The sequence below is a fragment of the Typopeltis vanoorti genome, unplaced genomic scaffold (genome assembly GCF_054136105.1).
Source record: "Typopeltis vanoorti isolate ZY-2024b unplaced genomic scaffold, IOZ_Tvanoo_1.0 HiC_scaffold_75, whole genome shotgun sequence".
In the NCBI taxonomy this organism is placed as follows: Eukaryota; Metazoa; Arthropoda; class Arachnida; order Uropygi; family Thelyphonidae; genus Typopeltis; species Typopeltis vanoorti.
This window is the reverse complement of record NW_028328192.1, coordinates 1-21,860: the sequence shown is the minus strand read 5'-3', so window position 1 is coordinate 21,860 and position 21,860 is coordinate 1. Positions and strand designations below refer to the sequence as shown.

Genomic DNA, 21,860 nt, shown 5'->3' with positions numbered 1-21,860 from the left:
ACATCTGATGTAGGATTTTCCACACCGTTGTGTATGCGATATCCGTATGCCGGGATATTGCTCGTGCACTGCTGGTACCCTGCACATTCGTCATCTCCTGTTCCACAATAGCAGTTACAACTTGTTCAACTTGTTGGTGATTGATTGGTTTCCGTCCCCTGCCTACCTGCATTGCTAGAGTTCCAGTAGTTTCAAATCGCCGAATCAGTTTTCGTACCTTTGTTACGCTAATGGGTCCTTTTCGTAAATTTTTCATGCGTCGAAAATTACGAAGGCAAGTACTGGCATTATTGTTCCGCTGATAATAGAGTTTGACTGACAAAGCACGCTCACGTAAGGTAAGAGGAATCGAAAAGCAGTTCGTCTACGAATGATAAGAAATCTCACAGGCTTTCGTTTTATTGCAATCGCTCACAAGAAACGCGATAATGCAAATTAATGCTTTTTACTTTAAATTATTCGTTAAATCGAATCCCCATGTTCCACTGTACGTCTACCGAATATTGGTGTGTTTCGTCCAATACATTACTCGCTAGAGGGCTCTGAACACTTGACGTTATTTTGGATTTTGGATGCATTCTAATCGGAGTTAGCAAAAGAGAACTTTACTTTCGTCATATTATTCATCTACAATAATAAAATCAAGAGGTTTTTTCCTTCTTATGTGCACTCATGTGTACCATTTTTACTGGAGGCATATCTTTTGTTAATTGTGATTTGCTTAAGACATACCAAAATTACCCTAATAATAAACGAAGAGTGCAGTCAGTCTCGTGGGAGGTGCTGACCCTAAATACCAGGACTTTTCAAATCCAGTAGATAAAAGTCCGCTATAGCAGCAAAAGGCTGTGGATTCCAATCCGTTTTTGCATTTTTAGGTAGTCTTGCTTTTGAAAATACAAGTGGGTTTCTATGAGTAAAAAAGTGCAACAGAATGGATGATAAAATGCTTCTTGAACTCGGCCAAGTACATGAAGATTGTATTATCATTCATATTATGTGTATGTGATTATTTATCGCCCCCATGTTTGCACTCTTAACAAATCCGTTATTCTGAATAATGGTAAAAACAGTTTCATTGTACCAACTAAACGAATATGAAATATATATGCCATGATTCTTTTTTATGCTGTACAACACACTAGACAACTATTAATATCTTTATGCACTTTCCAGTGAAAACATTCCCAAAATAGCCTAAAGTAAACTAAATGAACACCACACGATACATGACATTCGGGTGTGGTTTCGCTCTGTGAAAATCAATCCTTTGAATGTATTTAAACAAGTGCGTCTTAGAAAGTGTCATGTTTCGTTTCGCAGGAAACTGCAAGAAGGTGTACGCTGCCTGGAACACCACACTGCCACCTGCTTCAGTAATGCTCAAAGAAGGGTGTTCGACTCCGTCGTGTCGGAATCTAGAAAGGTCATCCAGGACTTGTGTCTACTGGGAGAACTACAGAACAGTAGGTGATAGCATCTTATATTAACTATCCGAAATACGTTGTTTTTAATAAAAGATGCACAAACCCCATTCTTTTAGGCATATAGCATTTTTATTTCATCTAAATGCATGCAGTACCGCCCTCTATCTCTTCACTGGTTGGCTAATGGGAATTATGCCTCTAATTTATCTAAATCGATTTCGGTTTATTGTAACTAGCATAGTAATCCAAATTTCTGTGAGTTTACTAGGAAATTTATTTTTTCTATTTTGCTATTTGGACGATTATAGCCTAAATCTAAATTGCCTTGCTTAAAAACAAAACAACAAAAAAAAAAGATCGTTTTGTAAGTCTCAAAAATCATATTAAGTCGTTCTAATGAAATTTCTGATATGAACTGCAAAATTTCTGTCTCCATGGGAGTTGGGATTCGGTATAGTTGATAAAATCTAAAGCATTTTGGGTATTAAGTGGCAATTTCATAATACCGAAGTTAGGTTATAACAAGAGACTTTCTTGTCTTCAAATGAGTAACCAACCGATTATGAGAAATTTAAGAACAGTCTTCTTGCTATACCGACGGACGAAAGACTGTTTTTTTTTTTTTTTTTTTTTTTTTTTTTTTTTTCAGCCAGTTCCCAATCTTGTTTCTTTTCCCTCATAAAATCGGATTTTAATCCCACAATCCTGAAATTTACCAGTAGAACTCAAACTATTTCAGACAAGAAGTGTACCTGGTAAAGTTTAGGACCACAAGATGGCGGCAGTTGTGTGTCCTACCTTCTCACCTGACACATAAACTTGCCAATAACTTCTGGCTTAGCCAGCCATCATTGATAAAGGGTGGACAGTTGCACATTTGTTTTGTTTTTTTAAAGTAAGGGATAAAAGAGTTAATCCTACCGATCTCATTTATCTCTAAAACTCGAGTTTCCGGGAGGGGAACCCTCTACTGGCTAACTCAACATTTGATAGAAAAGATCTGATAAAGGTTCCTCACGTCATAGACGGGATTCAAACCCGGGCCTGCATTATATAAAAATGTATTAATATCTGTAAATGAGAAAAAAAAAAGAACAAAAATTGCTGTGGCATATTGAAATATGTCATCATGAGCCATTTTAAAATTATTTTCATCTATAAGTGAAGCGATATTCTTTCCGCATGCAGATGCAAGGGGAAGTGTTAAAAAGACATTCCTTCACCCAAGAGATTCTTAAAAGAATCTCTTGGATGAAGTTGTCATTAATGTTGCTGTGATGTTCGCAAAAGAATTTTCTGTGCCCCCCCCCTTCCCCAAAAAATAAAACTACCTGTTTGAGAACACAGATTGTTGCAGGCACCCACTCCATCCCTGAATGGTTCTCAAGAGTACATACTCGTATCGAAAATGTTAATTGGACTTCATTAAAAGGGCTGTACGATCTGCTTCTTGCATTATTATTATTATCTACTTTGAATGTTGTGCATGCTTATTGAACGTTTAATCATTTCTTTTCTGTCTTCGAGGACTGTTTGAACACTGCGTTTCACTATTCTTGAGATCTAATTAATGGCTTCTAGACATTACTTAAAAATGAATCGTTTGTGAGCGAATTACGGTAGTATATTCTTCGATATGATGTGAAAGGAAGTTTTCTTCAAAAAATGGTATACGAAGACGTGATTTGTGTTTGAATACTGATGAACAAGTTCCGATTTTGATTCTCTTTTGTATGGCGTGCAAAATCGCTCTGAGATGTTTTTTACATCAAAACTGCAGGTTTGAGCATTGTAAGGTAAAGCACAAGAATAGGAAATTCTGTAAACACAGTAAATCCCTTCGATAAACGTCTTTTGGAGATATCAAAGAAGGTTGCGTATGGCTTTGAAGGCAACCCAGATATTATTTCTGACCAGAACAGCGATTTTGGTGGAGAGATTGCGGTATGGGGTTTCTGATTAATGTTGGGATTCATCTGCTAAGAAAGATTAGAAAACAGCGTTCTCCAGACAGCGCTCCAAGAATTTTGCTCTTCTAAAAACACTTAATGTTTTTTATTTATTTATAATATATATATATATATACAGTATATCAGAGTGCGAACTTCTTGTGATGGATGATGATGGATGTATAGATGAAGACAGCGTACACTAGAGGGGTTGGAAAATGTTCAGTAAAATTCCTTTTCTTGCTGTTTTTGATATCAAGAAATGTAGGGTGTTCATCTTCATTCCCTAATTGTAATGAGCATTGCAGTTTTGAATGGAAGGAGCTGATAGAATCTAAAACGTTATTTAAATCTGAAACACCACGTCTTCAAATAACAAGAATGTTTTCAACAGATATGTTCCTAGTGGTAGTATGGGGTTGTCTAAAGAAAAATACTTCTTAGGGATGCTTACCAAAAACGTCCAGAGGATTTCCAAGAAGTATTATCCGCAAATTGCACTTTTCTGTTACCAAACCTTTTTCCTTTTCTATTCTCATCCTCCCCAGAACAGTAACAGGAAACCCAGTAATCATTATAAAACTGAAATTTTTAAGTTAAATTTAATTGCTAAACTACTGTGGATTCTTGTTAATTTAGAGTGGTTGGCACTGCAATAAACAAACTACTCTCACAAACATCATGAAATTTTCATCGCAGATTCCACTTTTTGAAACGTGGTGCCGTTCTAGAAAATATAAAGTCAATCTCACAAACCACTAATTTCAATTATTACTGGAATCGAAGGGAAGTCATTCGTAAGAATAATTTCCCAATTCTTCAGTTATATCCATGCACATACATGAATAGTGCATGCCACAAATGAGAACCAAAATAACGCATTTCATCCAATAGTACTCGACAGATACATGCGTTAGAGAAAAAATGTGTAAAGATCGCGCCCGGCCTTTTTTTTTTTTTTTTTTTTGCTCCTGCCAAACCAACGTCAAAGGAACACCCCACGCTTTCCACCTTCAGAGTGCAAAGGTTATTACCGTTGCATTTTAGTGTGTGGTTTGATAAGCTGTGCTACGGGATTTCAGGTATGCATAACTTGGGATGTTTCTCACCCGCCCTGAAATTATTTTTAGTAAGATATATGTATAACAACTTAATGTCCCTTATTTGACATATTTTTTGTGGGAGGGTTTTTCCATTATGGAAATCTGTAAAGAGAACACAGTCAATTAAATGACTTCATAGCTTCAGTGGTTTCGTATGCAATCCCAACCAAAACATAAATTTCTCCTACAAAACTTAGCTCCCTTCCCATAAATGTTTTAATTTTCTGTTCAGAAAATATATTATTAAACGGAATATTAAAAAGTTTAAATGTTTATTTTTATTCATTCAGATTATCTCCGGTACGCTCCCTGTTTTAAAATCATTTCCAAAGACGAAACCAAATGTGCTGCTCAATACAAGGAAATGGTGTTGCTGAGCGAAGTAGGCGATGATACGGAAGATGTGGATGATGGCCTTAGAAAAACCTGCTGGTAAGTCAAAATAACCTTCTAACAAGAATAAAATGTATTTTTAATGTATTTGTGCTTATTGTGGGCCTTCGCAAAGTTAATTTAAAATTCACAAATCAGTGACATAAGCCAAATAAATAAAAACAGCTTAAGAATGTGGAAACCTTAAATAAAATTTCGTTAAGTTATCAATTTCGAGCGTATAAAACGTGGTGGTTGTCAGAATTTATTAATGCTTTAAATACAGTCATCAGTCACTCTTCCCCACCCTCCCATTTCACGTTTATTTTTGTAGTGCACCTGTTTTCTTTCTTCGATATTTTTTCTATGGTTTATTTTTGCGTATGCGTCAGCCGAAAATATCGTATCAGCATCTCCCTACTTAGAGGAGGGTAACACATCGTCGATTTCTCATCACTCCCAATACGAGCAAGAGTTTTTTTTTTCTGAACAGTAGAAAGTTTTATCCCCCCCAGTTAGAAATTTGTTCTTGTTTTTATTTCTACCCAAATATTTTGCTACCACCCAGGAAAGACAATTTTGAAACCTAAAGTACATTTGATTTTAAAGCTGTTTGGCATTATACTGTTTAAGATATAGAAGAGGGCGCTTCGTTGTGAAATTATGACAGAAACAATGAGAAAACCTGGTTTTTGATATTAGTGTGAAGAATATATACATTAAATGAGGTGTGTGTGGGCGGGGATACATCGCCATCCTACACAACATCAAATAACAGTACAGCATTCAAGCACTGAAAGAATTATCATCAGACCACAACCCAATCCTACTTCACTTAGGGAACAAAGACCAGTCACCTACCCCGCAAACTTCTTGTCTGGAAGAAACTTAGGAAAGTGCTACCAGAACACATTGGTCTGGTTCCCCATATAAAAGCCAAGGAAGAAATAGACACGGCAATAAAGAACCTCACCAATCAAATCAATAAAGCCATAACAACAGCCACAGTATCCACGATTACCCACAAACAAAACCGTCTCCCGGAAGAAATCATGGACTTAATAAGGGAAAAAACAGACAAAGAAAAGATACCACAACACTCGTGCTCCCCAGGACAAAACAGCCCTTAACAGACTAAACAAATCTGTCCGAGAAGCTCTCCAGAACCACAGGAATCAACAATGGGACAACAAGCTCACCTCCATCTCCACAGCAGATCATTCCATATGGAAATTCCTAAACAACCCCAGGAACAAGCGCAAATCCCTCCCCCCTTCTCCAAGCAGAACAGTACCTTGCATACACAGATGCTGACAAAGCCGAAGCCATAGCAAGAAACCGAGAGAAACAATGCAGTCCTGCATATGAGAACCTAAACATCAGCCATGTATACAAGATCCATTGTAAAGTCAGGTTCACAGTAAATCTTCCCGATGTCAATCCAAGCTCTATAATACCTACCGAAATAATCGGCATCATCAACCATCTCAAGATCAAAAAAGCCCAGGTCCCGATGGCATCACTAACAAAGTCAACAAGGCACTACCCGAAAAGCCATAGCACATCTGGCAAACATCATAAACTCCATCCTCAAGTGGCAGCACTTCCCCCAGTCATGGAAAATAGCTGACAACATCCCAATTCACAAACCAGGCAAAGACCCACACCTACCTGAAAATTACCGTCCCATCAGCCTGCTGCCCAACTTAGGAAAAATAGCAGAGAAAATCAACCTCATCAGGCTCCAAGATCATGCCAACCAACTAAATATCATTCCACAAGAACAATTTGGCTTCCTTCAAAATCACAGCACCACCCAACAGATCCATAGACTTGTAGAATACATCATCACAGGATTTAATTGGAATCAGCACACAGGAGCCGTCTTCCTAGACATCTCAAAGGCCTTCAATAAGATCTGGCACCAAGGCCTCCTCTACAAACTTATCATCGCAAACCTTCCACTAAACATGATACACCTGATCAAATCATACCTCTCAAACAGGAGGATGCAAGTCAAAATCAATGAAACAGTCTCAACCCAACAGAAAATCCTTGCTGGAGTTCCTCAAGGATCACTGCTAGCCCCGATCCTGTTGAACATCTATATGGCAGACATCCACCATCGCCCTTTATGCAGATGACACGGCTATACTAGCCAGATCCTGCCAACCACATCTCGTTACCAAAAAAAAACTACAAGACACCATCCTGAATCTAGAAAAATGGTTTACAGACTAGCGACTACAATTAAACCTTACAAAAGCACAACGATACTCTTAACAAGAAGACGAGCAACCCCCAAAGGAGACATCACCCTGTTCAACTCTAAAATTCCCTGGAAAACTGAAACAAAATACTTCTCGATAAACGATTATGCTTCGACAGCCACATCAAGAGCACATGCACCAAAGCTTCAAAAGTTATCGCCCAGCTGTACCCCTTGATCAACAGAAACAGCAAACCAAGCGCAAGAAACAAAATTCTACTCTACAAGACAGTGATCTGTCCCACAATTATATGCGCCTCCCCAGCCTGGAGCCATATCTCCAAGACAAACATCCTCAAGCTACAAAGACTACAGAACAAGTGCCTGCGAATGATACTGGACGCCCCGTAGTTCATCAGGAACGCCCAGATCCACCGGGACATGAATATCTCCTACATCTCTCCACTACTACGTTCCCTAGCGGAAAAATTCTTTATGAAGACATCTACGCATCCAAACCAACTAATACAGCAAGCCGGAAACTATGACGGTAATGCCCACTGGAAACATAAAAGACCGAAAGCCATCCTAACACTCAACGACGTGTAACCACTTCTGCCCACTCAGGGCGAGCTAAAATAGCTCATAAATCTCTCCCATCACTGCTCCCGAAACAGACAACAAGGAATATAAAAAGCGTCAAGCTTCACCCTCTGCGCCATATATGTCCTGCGTGTGGGGGATATTTTATACTTATTCAGCGGCCTGTTCCTGGTCTCATGTCATCGATTTTTGGGTCTTCCAATTCTTCTTTTTCCATTTATTTTACATATGTATGGTATTTTTGGCAGTTTGCTTTTGTCCATTCGATTTAGGTGTTCTATCCATTTATATTTACTTATATTGTGATTAATTGGTTTTATATTTAGGGCTTGTAAAATTGAACGCTATATCTTGTGTGTTTGTACCAGCGATGGCTTAAATATTATTTATTATGCCGTTTACTTTAATGAAATTTAATGTCTTAATGTCTGTACCTTTTTTTCATCTGCATCCCAGGTATTTGAAAATATTTACTTGTTCTAATATTTTATTATATATCACTATTTTACTGTTTATTGGGCTTTCTCCTTTGAAAGCCATTATTTTTTCTTTACTTTTGATATTCTCATATTATATTACTCAGGTTTTTATTCCGCAGAATAGACATGCTGGCCAGAAGAACAAAGCAATTAAGAGACGAAATATGCTGGATTCAGAGACTTAGTTGTTTCGTCCGTAATTTTATTTTTTTATTTTTTATTTTTATTTTTTAAATTAGCATCTTCGCTAGTTTTTGTTCTTTAGACATTTCGGAACAGAAATTAGTGCTAACTTATTTTCTAATTTCATATAAAGATTTTACTGATCTCTGTAGATCATCTACAAATAACAGTGTATCTGCTTTAATTTGACTGCTATTATACATCTTGAATAGAATACAATTTTGAATATCACTTCGCTTTATTTCATGCCATTTTATAGTTATATCGTGATCTGGCTTTTTTGCTAACATGTAGTGTGTGTGTGTGTGTGTGTATATATATATACACACATGTTTACTTTTATGTATTAATAATATTAATTTCAACGCTATTATATGATAAACCACTTATTTAATTTAAACATATCATGGTTGATGCGGTTTTCTAGATTCCTCGATGATCGTTTCAGTATATATTAATGCCGTGTCATCAGCGAACAATATCATCTTGCCAAAAAAAAGGTTGTACACGCACTCAGATCATTAACGTATATTAAGAAATATGATAAGACCTATCACCAAACCATGCATGACTCCGTATTTTATTATTTTTGTTGTGTATTGAAGGTGTCATAGCTGGTATATTGTTTTCTGTTATTCAAATAGGATTTGAACCAGTCATTAGTAACTCCTGTACTGACGTATATAGACATTTTCCGAACTAGTAAGTCAGGATGCACAGTCCAATGCTTTAGATACTGTAATCCTTTATTTATTCCATTATAAAGTATTTTATGGAACTCCAATAACGCCTTGATAGGCGCTTAAAAGGATGTGGAATCTAGGTAGCTGTTTTGAGAGTATGGATAATATACATCAGGGGTGGCCAACCTTTTGCTTTCCATGCGCCAATTTTTTCACTTGCGAATTCAGATGCGTCGTACAACTCTTGTACCCTTAAAAACTCCCAGGAAAAATATGTTAATATAGTGATGATATATTGATTTAATATAAAAACGAGATTCTCTCTATCTGTAACTCAGACCCAAGCACTTCAGTTCTCCTCGTATTTCAGTCTGATGTTGTGTGTCTATTAAGATCATGTCTTTTATTATGTGAGAAAGTATTTTCACAAATAATGTACAACGGTTTTCCTGGCGGATTAGCTATAAGTAAGAAGTCATTTTTCCATCGTTCACTGAATTCACACTTACTATCGCCTTCTGTTTTCTTTTTTTTTTTTTTTTTTTTTCTTGCTCGTTTTCTTTTGCACTGTGATGGGTAACTGAATGTAAAAACAAGGCTTAACTTTCGAAAAAACTGCAAATGTTCACAAAGAACAAACAGAGCACAACTCCGTAGCCCACGAGTATCGCTTGCAAACTGACTAATTAAAAACCTGCGCCGCACCGATTTTGCTAACGCTTGGCACCTCAGGATCAACCAATGAATGTGTGAAAGATGTGCGCGAAACAATAAAATCGATAAAAATAATTAGCGATTTTATTGTTTCGCGCACATCTTTTCAGGGTCATATTTAAATAAAGTATTAATCAAAAACCGATTTCTATAAATCGGTTTTTGATTAATACTTTTTGCATAAATAGGCTTACTTTTTTATTATTATCATTGGGATTAAATGCGCCACAGGTTGGCCATCCCTGATATACATAGTGGGCTGTAATTTCTGCTTCATTTGTTACCTAAATAACCGAAACCTGAAGCATCATTTAAATTTTCTATAAATTTCCCATGTTCTAAAGATTTATTAATGATATGTGTATAAGATTTTAGGTTATGTTTAATTATGTATGTAGGTTTTCGACATTTGTATGATCACATCGCCTTTTTTAAATCCGATTACTATACTCTTTACCTCATTTATTGAATATAGATAATATTGGATTCTGAATGAGAAGAATTGGAAATTATTATTACTTCATTCAGAGTCCAACATAATCAGCCATTCCCTAAGCCAAATTTGCTCATCAGACTAATAATCTCTTATTAATAGTATGCTATTCATATGATTTCTTTCAAGTTATGTTTATTAATATTTATTTGTTCATTTATTTTGATATGAAGCACAGTTGTAAAAACTATGTATTAAATATTGCTTATATATTATGAGATTAAGATTACATATTTTACAGTTTTTTATCTCTGTTTTAGTAATCTTTTTATGTTATTAGCAAAATGTAATGTATCCAAGAAATTCTTCAAAATAAGACTTGATTGGTTGTTTGTGAGAAATTATGTTATTTTTAGCCAGCGCGTGCCTTATCGCGAGTTACTATACCAGGGGTTCCCAACCCTATTCCCGCGGGCACCATGGCGCCCGTTCGCCAATTTGTGTGTGCCCGCCCCTGTTCAATCATGTGCCGTATAGTTTGAAATAATCACGCAACAATTCATGGCATGCTATATGACGCATGCGTTAATGACACATGACGAGTATTAAACGCATACAATGTAAAGTAGACGCACATTCGAAGTTATTCATTCCAGTTTAAGAACTGGAATATCATCATATTCTCCTAATTATGAAGCACTGGCCTATGAAATGCAATGCCAAAGATCACACTAACTTCATATATATATTTTAATTTTTATATAATGTAAACTTTTAAGTAATAAAACATTTGATTATAATGTAAACTTTGTATGTATTCATTTAACAAAAGAATTCAAAAAATTTGCTTGAAAAAATAGATGGCGCCCGTTGCCCTATCGGTATTTTGAATGTGCTCTAGGAAACAAAAAGGTTGGGAACCCCTGTGCTATACAGTATGCAAGAAACCAGTTCGGTATCAACAAAACCAGTTAGAACCAGATTTTGGCAGGAAAGGAGAGCAGAATGTCATGGACAGTGCATGAAAAAGAAGTAGCACAGTAAAAAAGGAGAAAAATAGCCTGGGGCTGAATGGGATTGTGTTGTTGGTGCTGTCATTGTGATCGCACGTATTCCTTTAGACTCTGCCTAGTTGATTTTTATATAAGGTTTTTCGGGAAGCTCGCATTGACTGGAACTAACACAGTTCGTGACCTACTATCTGCCCCTCTGTATGAAATATGCAGAGGTCTAATAGCCGGAATGCCCCACCCGCAATGAGGACCAGTGGTGGTTGAATGGTTTTTTAGGGAGGTAGGTCGCTGCACTGTGTCCAAGTAAGTTCCCGAAACACCTTTTTCCTCGTTTTTAGGATAGTCACCTATAACAAACTAACTTTTTGCTGGTAGACGCTTACTCTAAGCTGTCTACGGGATTTGCTAGTAGACTCTCAGTCTACAGGATTACTCGGGAAACCGCTATTTTCTCTCAGGCCAAACTATGGACTCTCCATACGATGAGCTTGATTTCAAGCAGCTATTGGCAATCTTTAAGCATGTAGGAGGCCTACTACAAAGGAAATGTGGCAACCCACCAAATAGAAGAGGTTGAAACAGAGGACTGTCAATCCCCCTGACCCTCTCCCCAGCACTTCTCAAGATAACACCAGAGAGATTATGTCACCGGTTAACGACCAGCTCCTAGTGGACTCCGATAACTCTACAGACTATCAGGTTGTCAGCAGAAAGAAGCGTAAGAAGGGTTCGCCAGCAGCAGATCCTGAAATAATACATCAACCCTTGGAAAAAAACAACTACAATGGACTTAACAGCACAACCTGATGAAAGATTAGAGACTGACTCCAGGGCACAACCCAAAGAGAGGATTCCACCTGTAATTTTAAGAACAAAAGAAAAATGGTCTTCAATTACAGCGACGATGAAGAATGCAAACATCAAATTTACATCAGCCAAGAATACAGATGAAGGAATCCGAATTCAACCAGAAGGAATTTCGGACTACCGCCAGCTCACCAGACTTATGGATGAACTAAAAGTCCCATATCATACGTTTCAGCCTAAAAGCGAAAAAAAATTAAAGGTGGTAATCAAAGGGCTGGCTGAGACGATACCAGCCGAAAAAATAGCTACTGACCTCAGATCACAAGGCCTTGAGCCGATTAAGATATCGCGCATGTACAGAGCAGACAAACGCCCCATGCCTGTGGTCTTGGTCGAGATCAGCAAAGACCATAGAGAAATTTATGACCTTAAAATAGTTTGCAGCTTAATCATCAAGATCGAACTTCTCAGAAGAAAAGCTTCAGCTGGTCAATGCCACCGCTGCCAAAAGTATGGGCATGCGCAGAAACTCTGTAGGGTGGAATACAAATGTGTGAAATGCGGAAATAATCATCCCTCGCACACATGTGCCAAATCAAGAACCACTCCTGCTAAGTGTGCCAATTGTGGCGGCCCACATCCAGCTAATTACAAGGGCTGTTCACTCCACCTATCTAACCTGACAAGGACTAGGGAGGTAGTAACCCCGCCCACTCAGAAGCGAGTCACACACCTTAAATCGGAAATTAAAGTGCGGAATATTACACCTGATAAATCACATGCCTCTGTAGTTTCCTCATGCAACAAACCGGCAGAATCCACACAAAGCAGCCAAAACTCTGCTGCAATGCTTGCTGCCAGTTTGGAAGAAATGCTATCAGTTTTCAGCAAATCAAATCCAAACCAGGATGACACAAATAGATTTCTCAAAAATACCCAAGTCATATTCTCGTTGATTAATGGATAATTCGGCCATCACAATAAATTCTATACAGGTTGCATTTTGGAATGCTAATGGACTCAGCAACAACATTCTAGAACTCCATGAATTTGTTACCCACTACAAAATTGATATCATGTTAGTTAATGAGACCCATCTGCAGCATGTGAAAATCCCAAACTAAGAAATTACTCGTTAATTAGAAACGACAGACCTAATGCCAGAGGTGGAGGTACTGCAATCTTTATCAAGAAAAACATCCGTTATAATGAGATAAAAAAGATTCCTACAACTAATCTGGAAAAAACTGGCATAGAAATTTACGCCATTAATGCAGGCAACTTAAAAATATATTCTGTTTATAACCCTCCAGGCAGAACTCTGTTATCCTCTGATCTTTCTCAGTTGCTTGACACTACTGAAGAAACAATAGTAGCAGGTGATCTAAACTCAAAACATCCCTTATGGAATAGCAGGTGTACCAATTATAGCGGAAAAATCCTTTCCAATTTTGCTAAGTTGAGAAATATTATCGTCGCAGGCCCAATAATATGATTATCGGGGCATATGATTAATACACATGGCAGGCCAGATGTATTAGATATAGCCATATTCAAAAACACATCTCATCAATTCCAGCTGCAAGTAGTTAAAAACGACCTCAGTTCGGACCACAACCCGGTACTTCTAAAACTGGGTGAGGATCCGGAACTTATTCCCAGTCAGTCATTTACTAATTTCACAAAATTCAAGGCTACAATCAAACTATCATGGATTCAGTGCCGAATATCTCCACTTGTGAAGAAATTGACGCAGCAGTCAACAACCTGGAAAGAAAAATTCAAACTAGCTTAACTGCAGCCTCTTCTATCTCCACTCCAGCTCAAATAAACCAACTTCCAGAAGAAATCCTTGCTCTAATCAAAAACAAAAATAAAATCAGACGTTGCTTTCATAACACACTGTCTCCTCAAGATCGCCAAGAGCTGAACAGAGCATCAAACTTACTTCGCTATGCACTAAAAGATCACAGAAATTTGCAATGGGAAAGAAAACTTTGTTCCCTGAAAACTGAAGATAAATTCTTGTGGAAGTTGGCAAAGGCTATCCGTACGGACCGTTCCAACATCCACTCCATTCACGGAGAAAGAGGTATAGTTTATAGGGACGATGAAAAAGCAGAAGCCCTTGCCGAAGCTCTTCAACTTCAGTACAGTCCTAATTACGCGTATGCGGATTTGGTCTTCATAGAGAAAATTCACCGTCGAGTCCGTACTGCGCCCCGGCAGCCTAACAACTGTGAAAATATCTGTCCCACTTCACCTAAAGAGGTCTACAATCATTAGGAAGCTCAACAACAAAAAAGCCCCTGGCCCAGATGAAATTAAAAACAAAACAATCAAGGCCCTTCCGCACAAAGCTGTCATGCACTTTGTAGTAATCATAAATGCAATGCTCAGACTAAACTATTTTCCAACCCGATGGAAACAAGCAGATATAGTTCTCATTCATAAGCCGGGAAAAGCACCTCAGTTGCCGCAAAGTTACAGATCCATCAGTCTCCTTTCATGCTTGGGAAAGGTTGCAGAAAAAATCGTCCTCAATCGACTTCAGGATGTGGTGAATATTAACAACACAGTACCGAAGGAGCAGTTTGAGTTTAGAACCGGACACAGTACTACACATCAAGTTCACAGACTGGTTGAATTTATCACTACTGGATTCAATTGGAGACAACATACAGGTGCTGTTTTTCTGGATGTAGCAAAAGCCTTTGACAAGGTTTGGCACAAAGGCCTCATCTATAAATTATTTATGGCCAAAGTTCCACTCTACCTTATCAAACTTATCGATTCCTTTCTAAAAAACCGGAAATTTCAGGTCAAGTTCAGAGGACTCAAATCTTGTTTGAAAAGAATCACTGCAAGTGTTCCTCAAGGCTCGTTGCTCTCTCCGCTGCTTTTTAACATCTTCGTTGCTGACGTCCCTAACACGACATCAACCCCCAGAGCTTGCTATGCAGATGACATGGCAATTTTGAGTAGATCTCTCAGACCATACTAAGCTACACAGCGCTTGCAGACCACAGCAGCAAACCTGGAAAGATATCTCAGGAAATGGAGCATATCTGTGAATGCTGACAAAAGTACTGCCATTCTCTTCACAACACGGAAGGCATCACATACGGAGAAGTCAAACATTTCAACACAACTATTCCATGGAAATCCAGCGCCAAATATTTAGGTATTCAACTAGACAGCCGCCTCAACTTTAACTCTCACATCTCTCATGCCTGCAACAAAGCAAACGCAGCAACTGCTCAACTCTACCCGCTACTCAACCGTAGAAGCAAAGTCAGCCCAGAAAACAAATTAAGAATATACAAGACAATCATCAGACCCATACTGACTTATGGTTCACCAGCGTGGAGCCACACCTCTCCTAGCAACATCAAAAAATTACAAATAATCCAAACTAAATGCCTCTGAATGATCTTTGATGCCCCGTGGTTTGTAAGAAACACCATCTTCCATCAAGACGGAAACCTGCCAGACATACCTACATTTCTCCTCCAGATAGCAACCAAGTACTTTACTCAAGCATCACTCCATCCCAACCTACTCATTCGTGAGTCATCAGATTACGATGAAAAAGACAGATGGAAACATAAACGCCCAAAGGCGGCCCTGATCACTAAATGAAATCTTTCAACACAGCCCTAAATAGGGCGAGCCAAGCGCTCAAAACTTTCTTCCTTTAAACCGAGAATCATTCATAGCGATGAAGAGATCAGAGTCCATGGGACTGATATCCATCAAAGCCACATCAGTTAACAGGGGCTGAACGGAGTAGGAAGGACTAGGAACCGCTGTTTTTTGATTTATCTTTCTTCGAGCTCATATTCTTTTATAAATTCCTATCGCCTCGCAGAAGGATAATGTTGGACGAAAGGATAATAAAGAATGAGTAAGAAATAATGAAAGTTAGGCAATTACGAGCAAGAAGATAAATTCTTCCGAGTTAACTAATCAGTCACTGAAACCCAGGTTTCTGTAATATTTCTATGTTCTCAAAGTGAAAGTATTAAAGAACTAAGGAGAAATTCTAGGATTCTCGATAATGAGGAAGCTATACTGTCTATTCCGGAAAGGATGTCTTTTCTATGCCTCGTGTGAAGTAACGAAGCTTGTTTCTGGAGAACATGATATAGTTCATATTGCTGAAATTTACAGCTCAAGATTGAATGTGTGAAACATTTCCTTGTAAACGTAATATATGAAGTATCTCCGGATTAATAGTTCAAGATTGAATGTGTGATATAAAGAAGCCTGTTACGAGAGAACGCAATGTAAATTTAAGACTGAATTTTCTGAGAACTATTGTGTTAGATTGATAAACTTAAAGGCTGCTGAATGAATGTCTGACTTGTGCTTTGTGATTGTTCTGAATAGTTAAACTGAATCAATATTTGGAGTACATTGAACGATAGTTTTGTTTAGAGTGAAATTGTGTTTGGAATCTTGGATAATAAGAAGAGTAGAATTTATATGCATAAATTCTAATCGTAAATGATATAATCAGCTGAGTAAATTACTAATGTCTTAATGAGAGCTTATTGATTCTTAAATTGTATTCTCCCTACTAGAAATTCTTGTTTTAATGTAAATTTATGTGTTAAAGCATTAAATAATTTTTTTAGTTGAATCTTGTGTTTGCCTGATTTCTTTCATTGCACTGCTCATTAAAATAGTTCGAATCTTAGCAGGAACCCTATATATATATAATAAGGAGAATTTCGGCTTGAATTAAGTTGATAACAATATTGTGCTAGCTGATGGTTGATTTCACAATGTTGCTTATGCAGGTTAGAACATAGGGTGGCGCAGTTAAAAAATAAATTTTCTCTGTGTTCGAATGTGGAGTCAGTCAACAGCTAGAATATACATCGGAGTAGAACATAGGATCCAATAATACATCGAATTCTTAATGTACAGAAGGTGACTCAAGTACTTTAAACAGGATAAAGGAGCAAAATCCCAACTGCCATAGTTTGTAATTCATTTCTCTAAGAACAGCAGTGACATCATTGCCCTTTGGGAATTCTCTTGTTTTCTTATTTGTATTTCCAATTATAATATTAACCATCCTCCATTCTTTACTATTCTATTTGCTCTATATATTCCTTAGTCTTCCGTTGCAGCTTTTGTTTCAGATTTCCCCCTTCCTCCACTATGTCATTTTTGGTTTTGAATTAGTGCAATACCGATATGGTTGCCTAGTTAAGGGATTCTTGTAATGAAGAAATTTTATAACTCGATCGATAGTTATTTTCCACGTTATTTTTGCCAATACCATATATTGATCAGAGTTTGAATTAAATTATTACATCTGGGATTAACTCGGCTAATTTAAAATTTGTGATTATGTAGTCCATAACCAACTTACATCCCCTGGCTGCCCATGTATGTCTTTGTTCAAATAGTGAGTTCTTTATTCTCGTATTATGAATTACAAAATCAACTAGATTGTGTCCATTTTGATTACATGTATCTTCACCAAATTTCCCTATTTTTGTGCTTTATGTTCATCATAACGCTACGCATATGGACATAAACCTTATGATCTATTCCACTGTAATGTTTAATATATTCATTTTAGGTCTACCTGGCCTTCTCTTCCTAGTTGATTTATATATCATTAATTGTTTAGGATATTGGCCATTCGTTTTACGTTCTGTTCTATGCAAGTTTCTTTGTTTGTTTATTTATTTTAATTTTATTTTTTGTTCTTTGGAAGTTTTTTTTTTTGTTGTTGTTGTCTGACAAGGTGTATTGTGCAGTTCTCGTGACTCTCATTATTGCACTTGTTTATTTACTGCCCAAATTTCACTGCCATATACATAAATATACATAAAAAAAAAAAAAATCAGCTAACGCCTTTTTATTCCCGCATATTGGGAGCAGGCAAGGCCGTTGTTAGCCCTATCTAACTTTTGGAGACTGAGTGGGCAGTTATATAATTAATCTAACAATACACGTAATGCTTAAGTGTATATTTTTAAGCATGTTTTTTGTGCAGGATTCGAATTTAGCGTTGTTTATCAGGACGTAATTTTAGAAGTTTTCAATTTTGTCATTTTCTCCTTCATATTTCGCATCCAAGATAAAAGTATTTCTATTGTAAGACGCAAAAAAAAAAAAAAGTACTGTACTTTGAAAGGCGTTACAGGATATAACTGTTCGACTGAATTCACAATAGAAGATCACGTGTACAGTCAACGCCATTACATTCAGCTGTAGCAATGGTGTTGACGTTGGAAGAAAAGGCGTTTATTGTTGAGAATTATTTTCGTTCATACGAAGTGGGTAAAGCAAATGGTCCAAATGTCATGGTGGAATGGATGGTCATGGTGGATGTCCATGACCCGCCTTCAAACCTTGATGAACTAAGGGATAAATTACACGACATGTCCAGCAGATGGGCCAATTCTTGTTCTCCAAGATGATAGAGCACATTTGTATGTGTTAAGAAATCTGGCTTGAAAGACAAGGTGCCCATTTCGAGAACGTAATCTGCCGTCGTTAATGCTTTATTCGTCCAACGTTCCACCGATAGTTGTGCGTGTACGTTTCATCATATATTTCCTTGTGAATAAACCTCTTTACTCTTAGCAGTTATTCAATACTTTTTTTACCATATTGTATTATTCATAATTACTTCTAAACTTGCCCATAAAATGCAATTTTTCATAAAGTATTGTACTATATGTTTTGTAGCATGTGTTCAATAAACTGATGCCTCCTTTACCCTTTTTTTAAATATCGATATTTACTATACATGTGTACCATTCTACTCGTATTTGTCCATATTTTATTTAAATTTTTTTTCAGCAAAGCAAATTTATACACTTTAGATTTTATCCTGTAGTTTATTCTGCAAATTTACCATTTATTATTTTTCTTGTATTCTGCGCTTTGATTCTTTCATTGTTATATTTTGTTATAATTTGCAGGCTTTGAGCGATTATTTTTATTTATTATCTGTCCAAAGATCTATAAAATAATAAATTCTTTTAAATCGACTTTGCAAATATAAATTGTGGTTTCTTTTACACCTGCATTCATATGCTTCATTATTTTATAAGCATTGGTTCTTACTATGTATATATAATTTTCAGCGAATAATTTAAATTTATTTTTCTGGTTTCTCTTTTCATATTCATCTTTCTTTTAAGCATCTTTTAAAGAGCAACTTTTTTTTCAAGTACAGTATTGTTTTTATTCCATTATCCCATACAAGTAATTTTTAATGTCTCCCTAGATTTTCACATGCTGATGCAGTAATTTCTTCCATATTATCCAATCTTTCTCGATGTCTTCGTTTTCTATATTTTCTAAATAGTTATTTATGCCATCTTACATTGCAATTAGGTTTTGTTTCGATAGTTTATTTTGTTTTATTTTTGTAACCAGTTTGGTGGAAATCTTAATTTTGCCTACATTAAAAATAATTTTTATCTGTTTCTAGGCCTCTAGAAAAAAGATAAAACCGACAAGGAGTGGGGGTCACAGGAAGGAAATGGATGTGTGCCATATTCTCCACCTGATGCTGCTTCTGAAATCTACGGCCTGAGCTAACTGCGATAGCTAACGAAGGGGGGGGGGGCAGCTGCACATCATATTCCAACAGTTATAATCATAGGAATTTGAGAATGAAAGGTATCAGAGGATATATATATATATATATATATAAGCTTTTATGCCTCTCACAACATAAGCAGCCTTGTGTAATTTTTTTAACAAAATTTGTCTTTTAGTAGAGAAATATGAACTCGGTATATTAGAGTTGTGAATCAGTCAGATTTAAGGTGGCCTGCAGTGTGCCCCATGGATCATTGTTTAATCTCTCTCTCTCACATACAGGGTGATTCAAAATTTCACTTACAAACTTTGAGGGGAGATAGAGAACATCAAAATCGACCATATTCACATAGGAAAGCATGACGGGAAACGCCACCAGAAGGAACAGGGACACAAAGATACAAAAATAACACAAGGCAGTAAATAGTGTAAAAAACTTGATTAGGCATAACTGTGAACAGTTCATTAGTAGTTAGATACATACTATAGTAAACGAGGTGCATGTCTGCCATCTCAGCGTTCGTAATCGATCTTATGTCTGCGATCTAATTATTACCGTAATCATGTTCTTTTACATCGATTACGGTCACAGAGGAAAATAAACTAAATTTTGTATCAAAGGAGGGACAGAAAACTCATCAATTTATGTAAATCCCCGAGCTTGTTGGTTGAAGAACATGATTACTGTAATAATTAGATCTACCTTTTAGCAATGTATATAAATTTGTAATTTTGTTTCGGAACATTAAATATTTTACAAACTTTTTTTTACAAGGTAGTTGCATGGGTGGTCATGTGACCAGGATGTATTTATTTTGAAAAATTCAAGAAGAGAACTTAATTCAGAATCATACACTGGTGTAATTGGCACTTAGCAACCTGGGATAGTCCAACTAGCAAACATCCATGCCAGGACATGAAATTTGATCTCTGTCACAGCATGGTGCAGATTTTTCATTTCCACACATTTTATCAGTAGGTTTGCAACATGCTCAAGTTTTGACTTCATATTGGAAGTTTAACATTGCACCTGTACCAGATAACCTGTGCACATGTTGACTGTGAATGTCGTTATGTAGTATATGAATTTCACTATTGTGGTATAAGCCACCACCTATGTACTGACAAAATGTATGAAGCATAAAAAAAGTTTACTATTTGGTCTCCAGCACAGGAGAACTTCCCAACAATTGTTTATGATAAATGTGTTTAGATGCAGAATAGGAATGGTAGTCAAGTGTTTGGAATAACTTAATTCCAAAGAAATTTCACACAGTGGCACCTAGAAAGGTAATCCCCTCTTCTCCCCACAGAAAGTGAATATTATGCAGACACTGGCAATATCATGTTTCTAAGAGGCCAAGTTATTTTGCTGTGATAAGATACTGAGCCTAACAGAAAAGAAAGATGAAGCAAAGGACCTATGTCCTACCCAATTAAAAAGAAAAGCCTCAAAATTACTGAGAAAGTGGTTCAAAACAATGCCTACTTGATAGAGTAGTAAACTTTGTTTTCACTGAAAAAATTACACTACATATGAGTATATAATTTTGACTTTGATTCCTCTTGCATCTTTCAAATACTGTAAAGTAATGGTTCGTGTTGAAGAGAAACAGTGTGCTGTACAATTTTCACTTAAAGGGAGAACCTTGCCCCAGTCTCAATTCTTAAAACCAAATAATGACTACTTTTCAGTTATTCACATACCGCTAAACAAAACTATTTTTAAGAGTATAATCCTGTCAAATCTTGATTTTGTTTTCTATTGTGTGATGAAAATTTCATGTCTGATTGATTCAATTTTTATTTCAGCACTTTTGTTGAATTCGTCCAATGTAAATACACCCACGTAGTGAATGACTGTGGCCACCATGCTGGAAAATTTCTCCATCGACACATGGATCGCATGTCTGGATCTTTCCTGACACAGCACTGTGCTGCTTATACATATGATCTTAAGGGTTGCCACACCTACTCCCTTGGATCAGTCTCTTACTGCACTTTCAGTGACAGCATGATGTTACCGATGTCTTTAATCTTCGTGGTCGTAAGCTTGACGACATATTGAATAACAACATCACTGAAGCTGTAAATTTTGTAAACACAACCGATTGTACATTTTGTATAATGGAAATTAAATTTCTTACGATGAGCTTTACTATTTAAAGTATACAGAAATCTTATCATTAAACTTTAAAATACATCAAAACGAGTGTAAAAAATATACTTTTAGTCCCATTTAATGTAGACTGAAATTATTATGATCACACAGTAAAGTAGTCTCGTTTGTCACTGCAATTATTG

The 21,860-nt window shown here is 36.7% G+C and overlaps 1 protein-coding gene across 1 annotated transcript; it reads left to right on the top strand.

Moving 5' to 3' along the window:
- The first annotated feature begins 1,307 nt into the window (after nucleotides 1-1,307).
- LOC150092087 (uncharacterized) lies at nucleotides 1,308-21,690 on the top strand. The gene is made up of 3 exons (XM_090415319.1): nucleotides 1,308-1,470; nucleotides 4,770-4,911; nucleotides 21,369-21,690. The coding sequence occupies exons 1-3, from the start codon at nucleotides 1,308-1,310 to the stop codon at nucleotides 21,622-21,624; spliced, it is 561 nt and encodes a 186-aa protein (XP_090271445.1). The 3' UTR covers nucleotides 21,625-21,690.
- The last annotated feature ends 170 nt before the right edge of the window (nucleotides 21,691-21,860 follow it).

Bases quoted from the DNA above. Each gene is read 5' to 3' on its own strand.
- LOC150092087 (XM_090415319.1), top strand. From the start codon at position 1,308: ATGTTTCGTTTCGCAGGAAACTGCAAGAAGGTGTACGCTGCCTGGAAC. The intron at 1,471-4,769 runs GTGATAGCATCT...TTATTCATTCAG, and splicing joins GGAGAACTACAGAACAGTAG to ATTATCTCCGGTACGCTCCC. The intron at 4,912-21,368 runs GTAAGTCAAAAT...TTTTTATTTCAG, and splicing joins GGCCTTAGAAAAACCTGCTG to CACTTTTGTTGAATTCGTCC.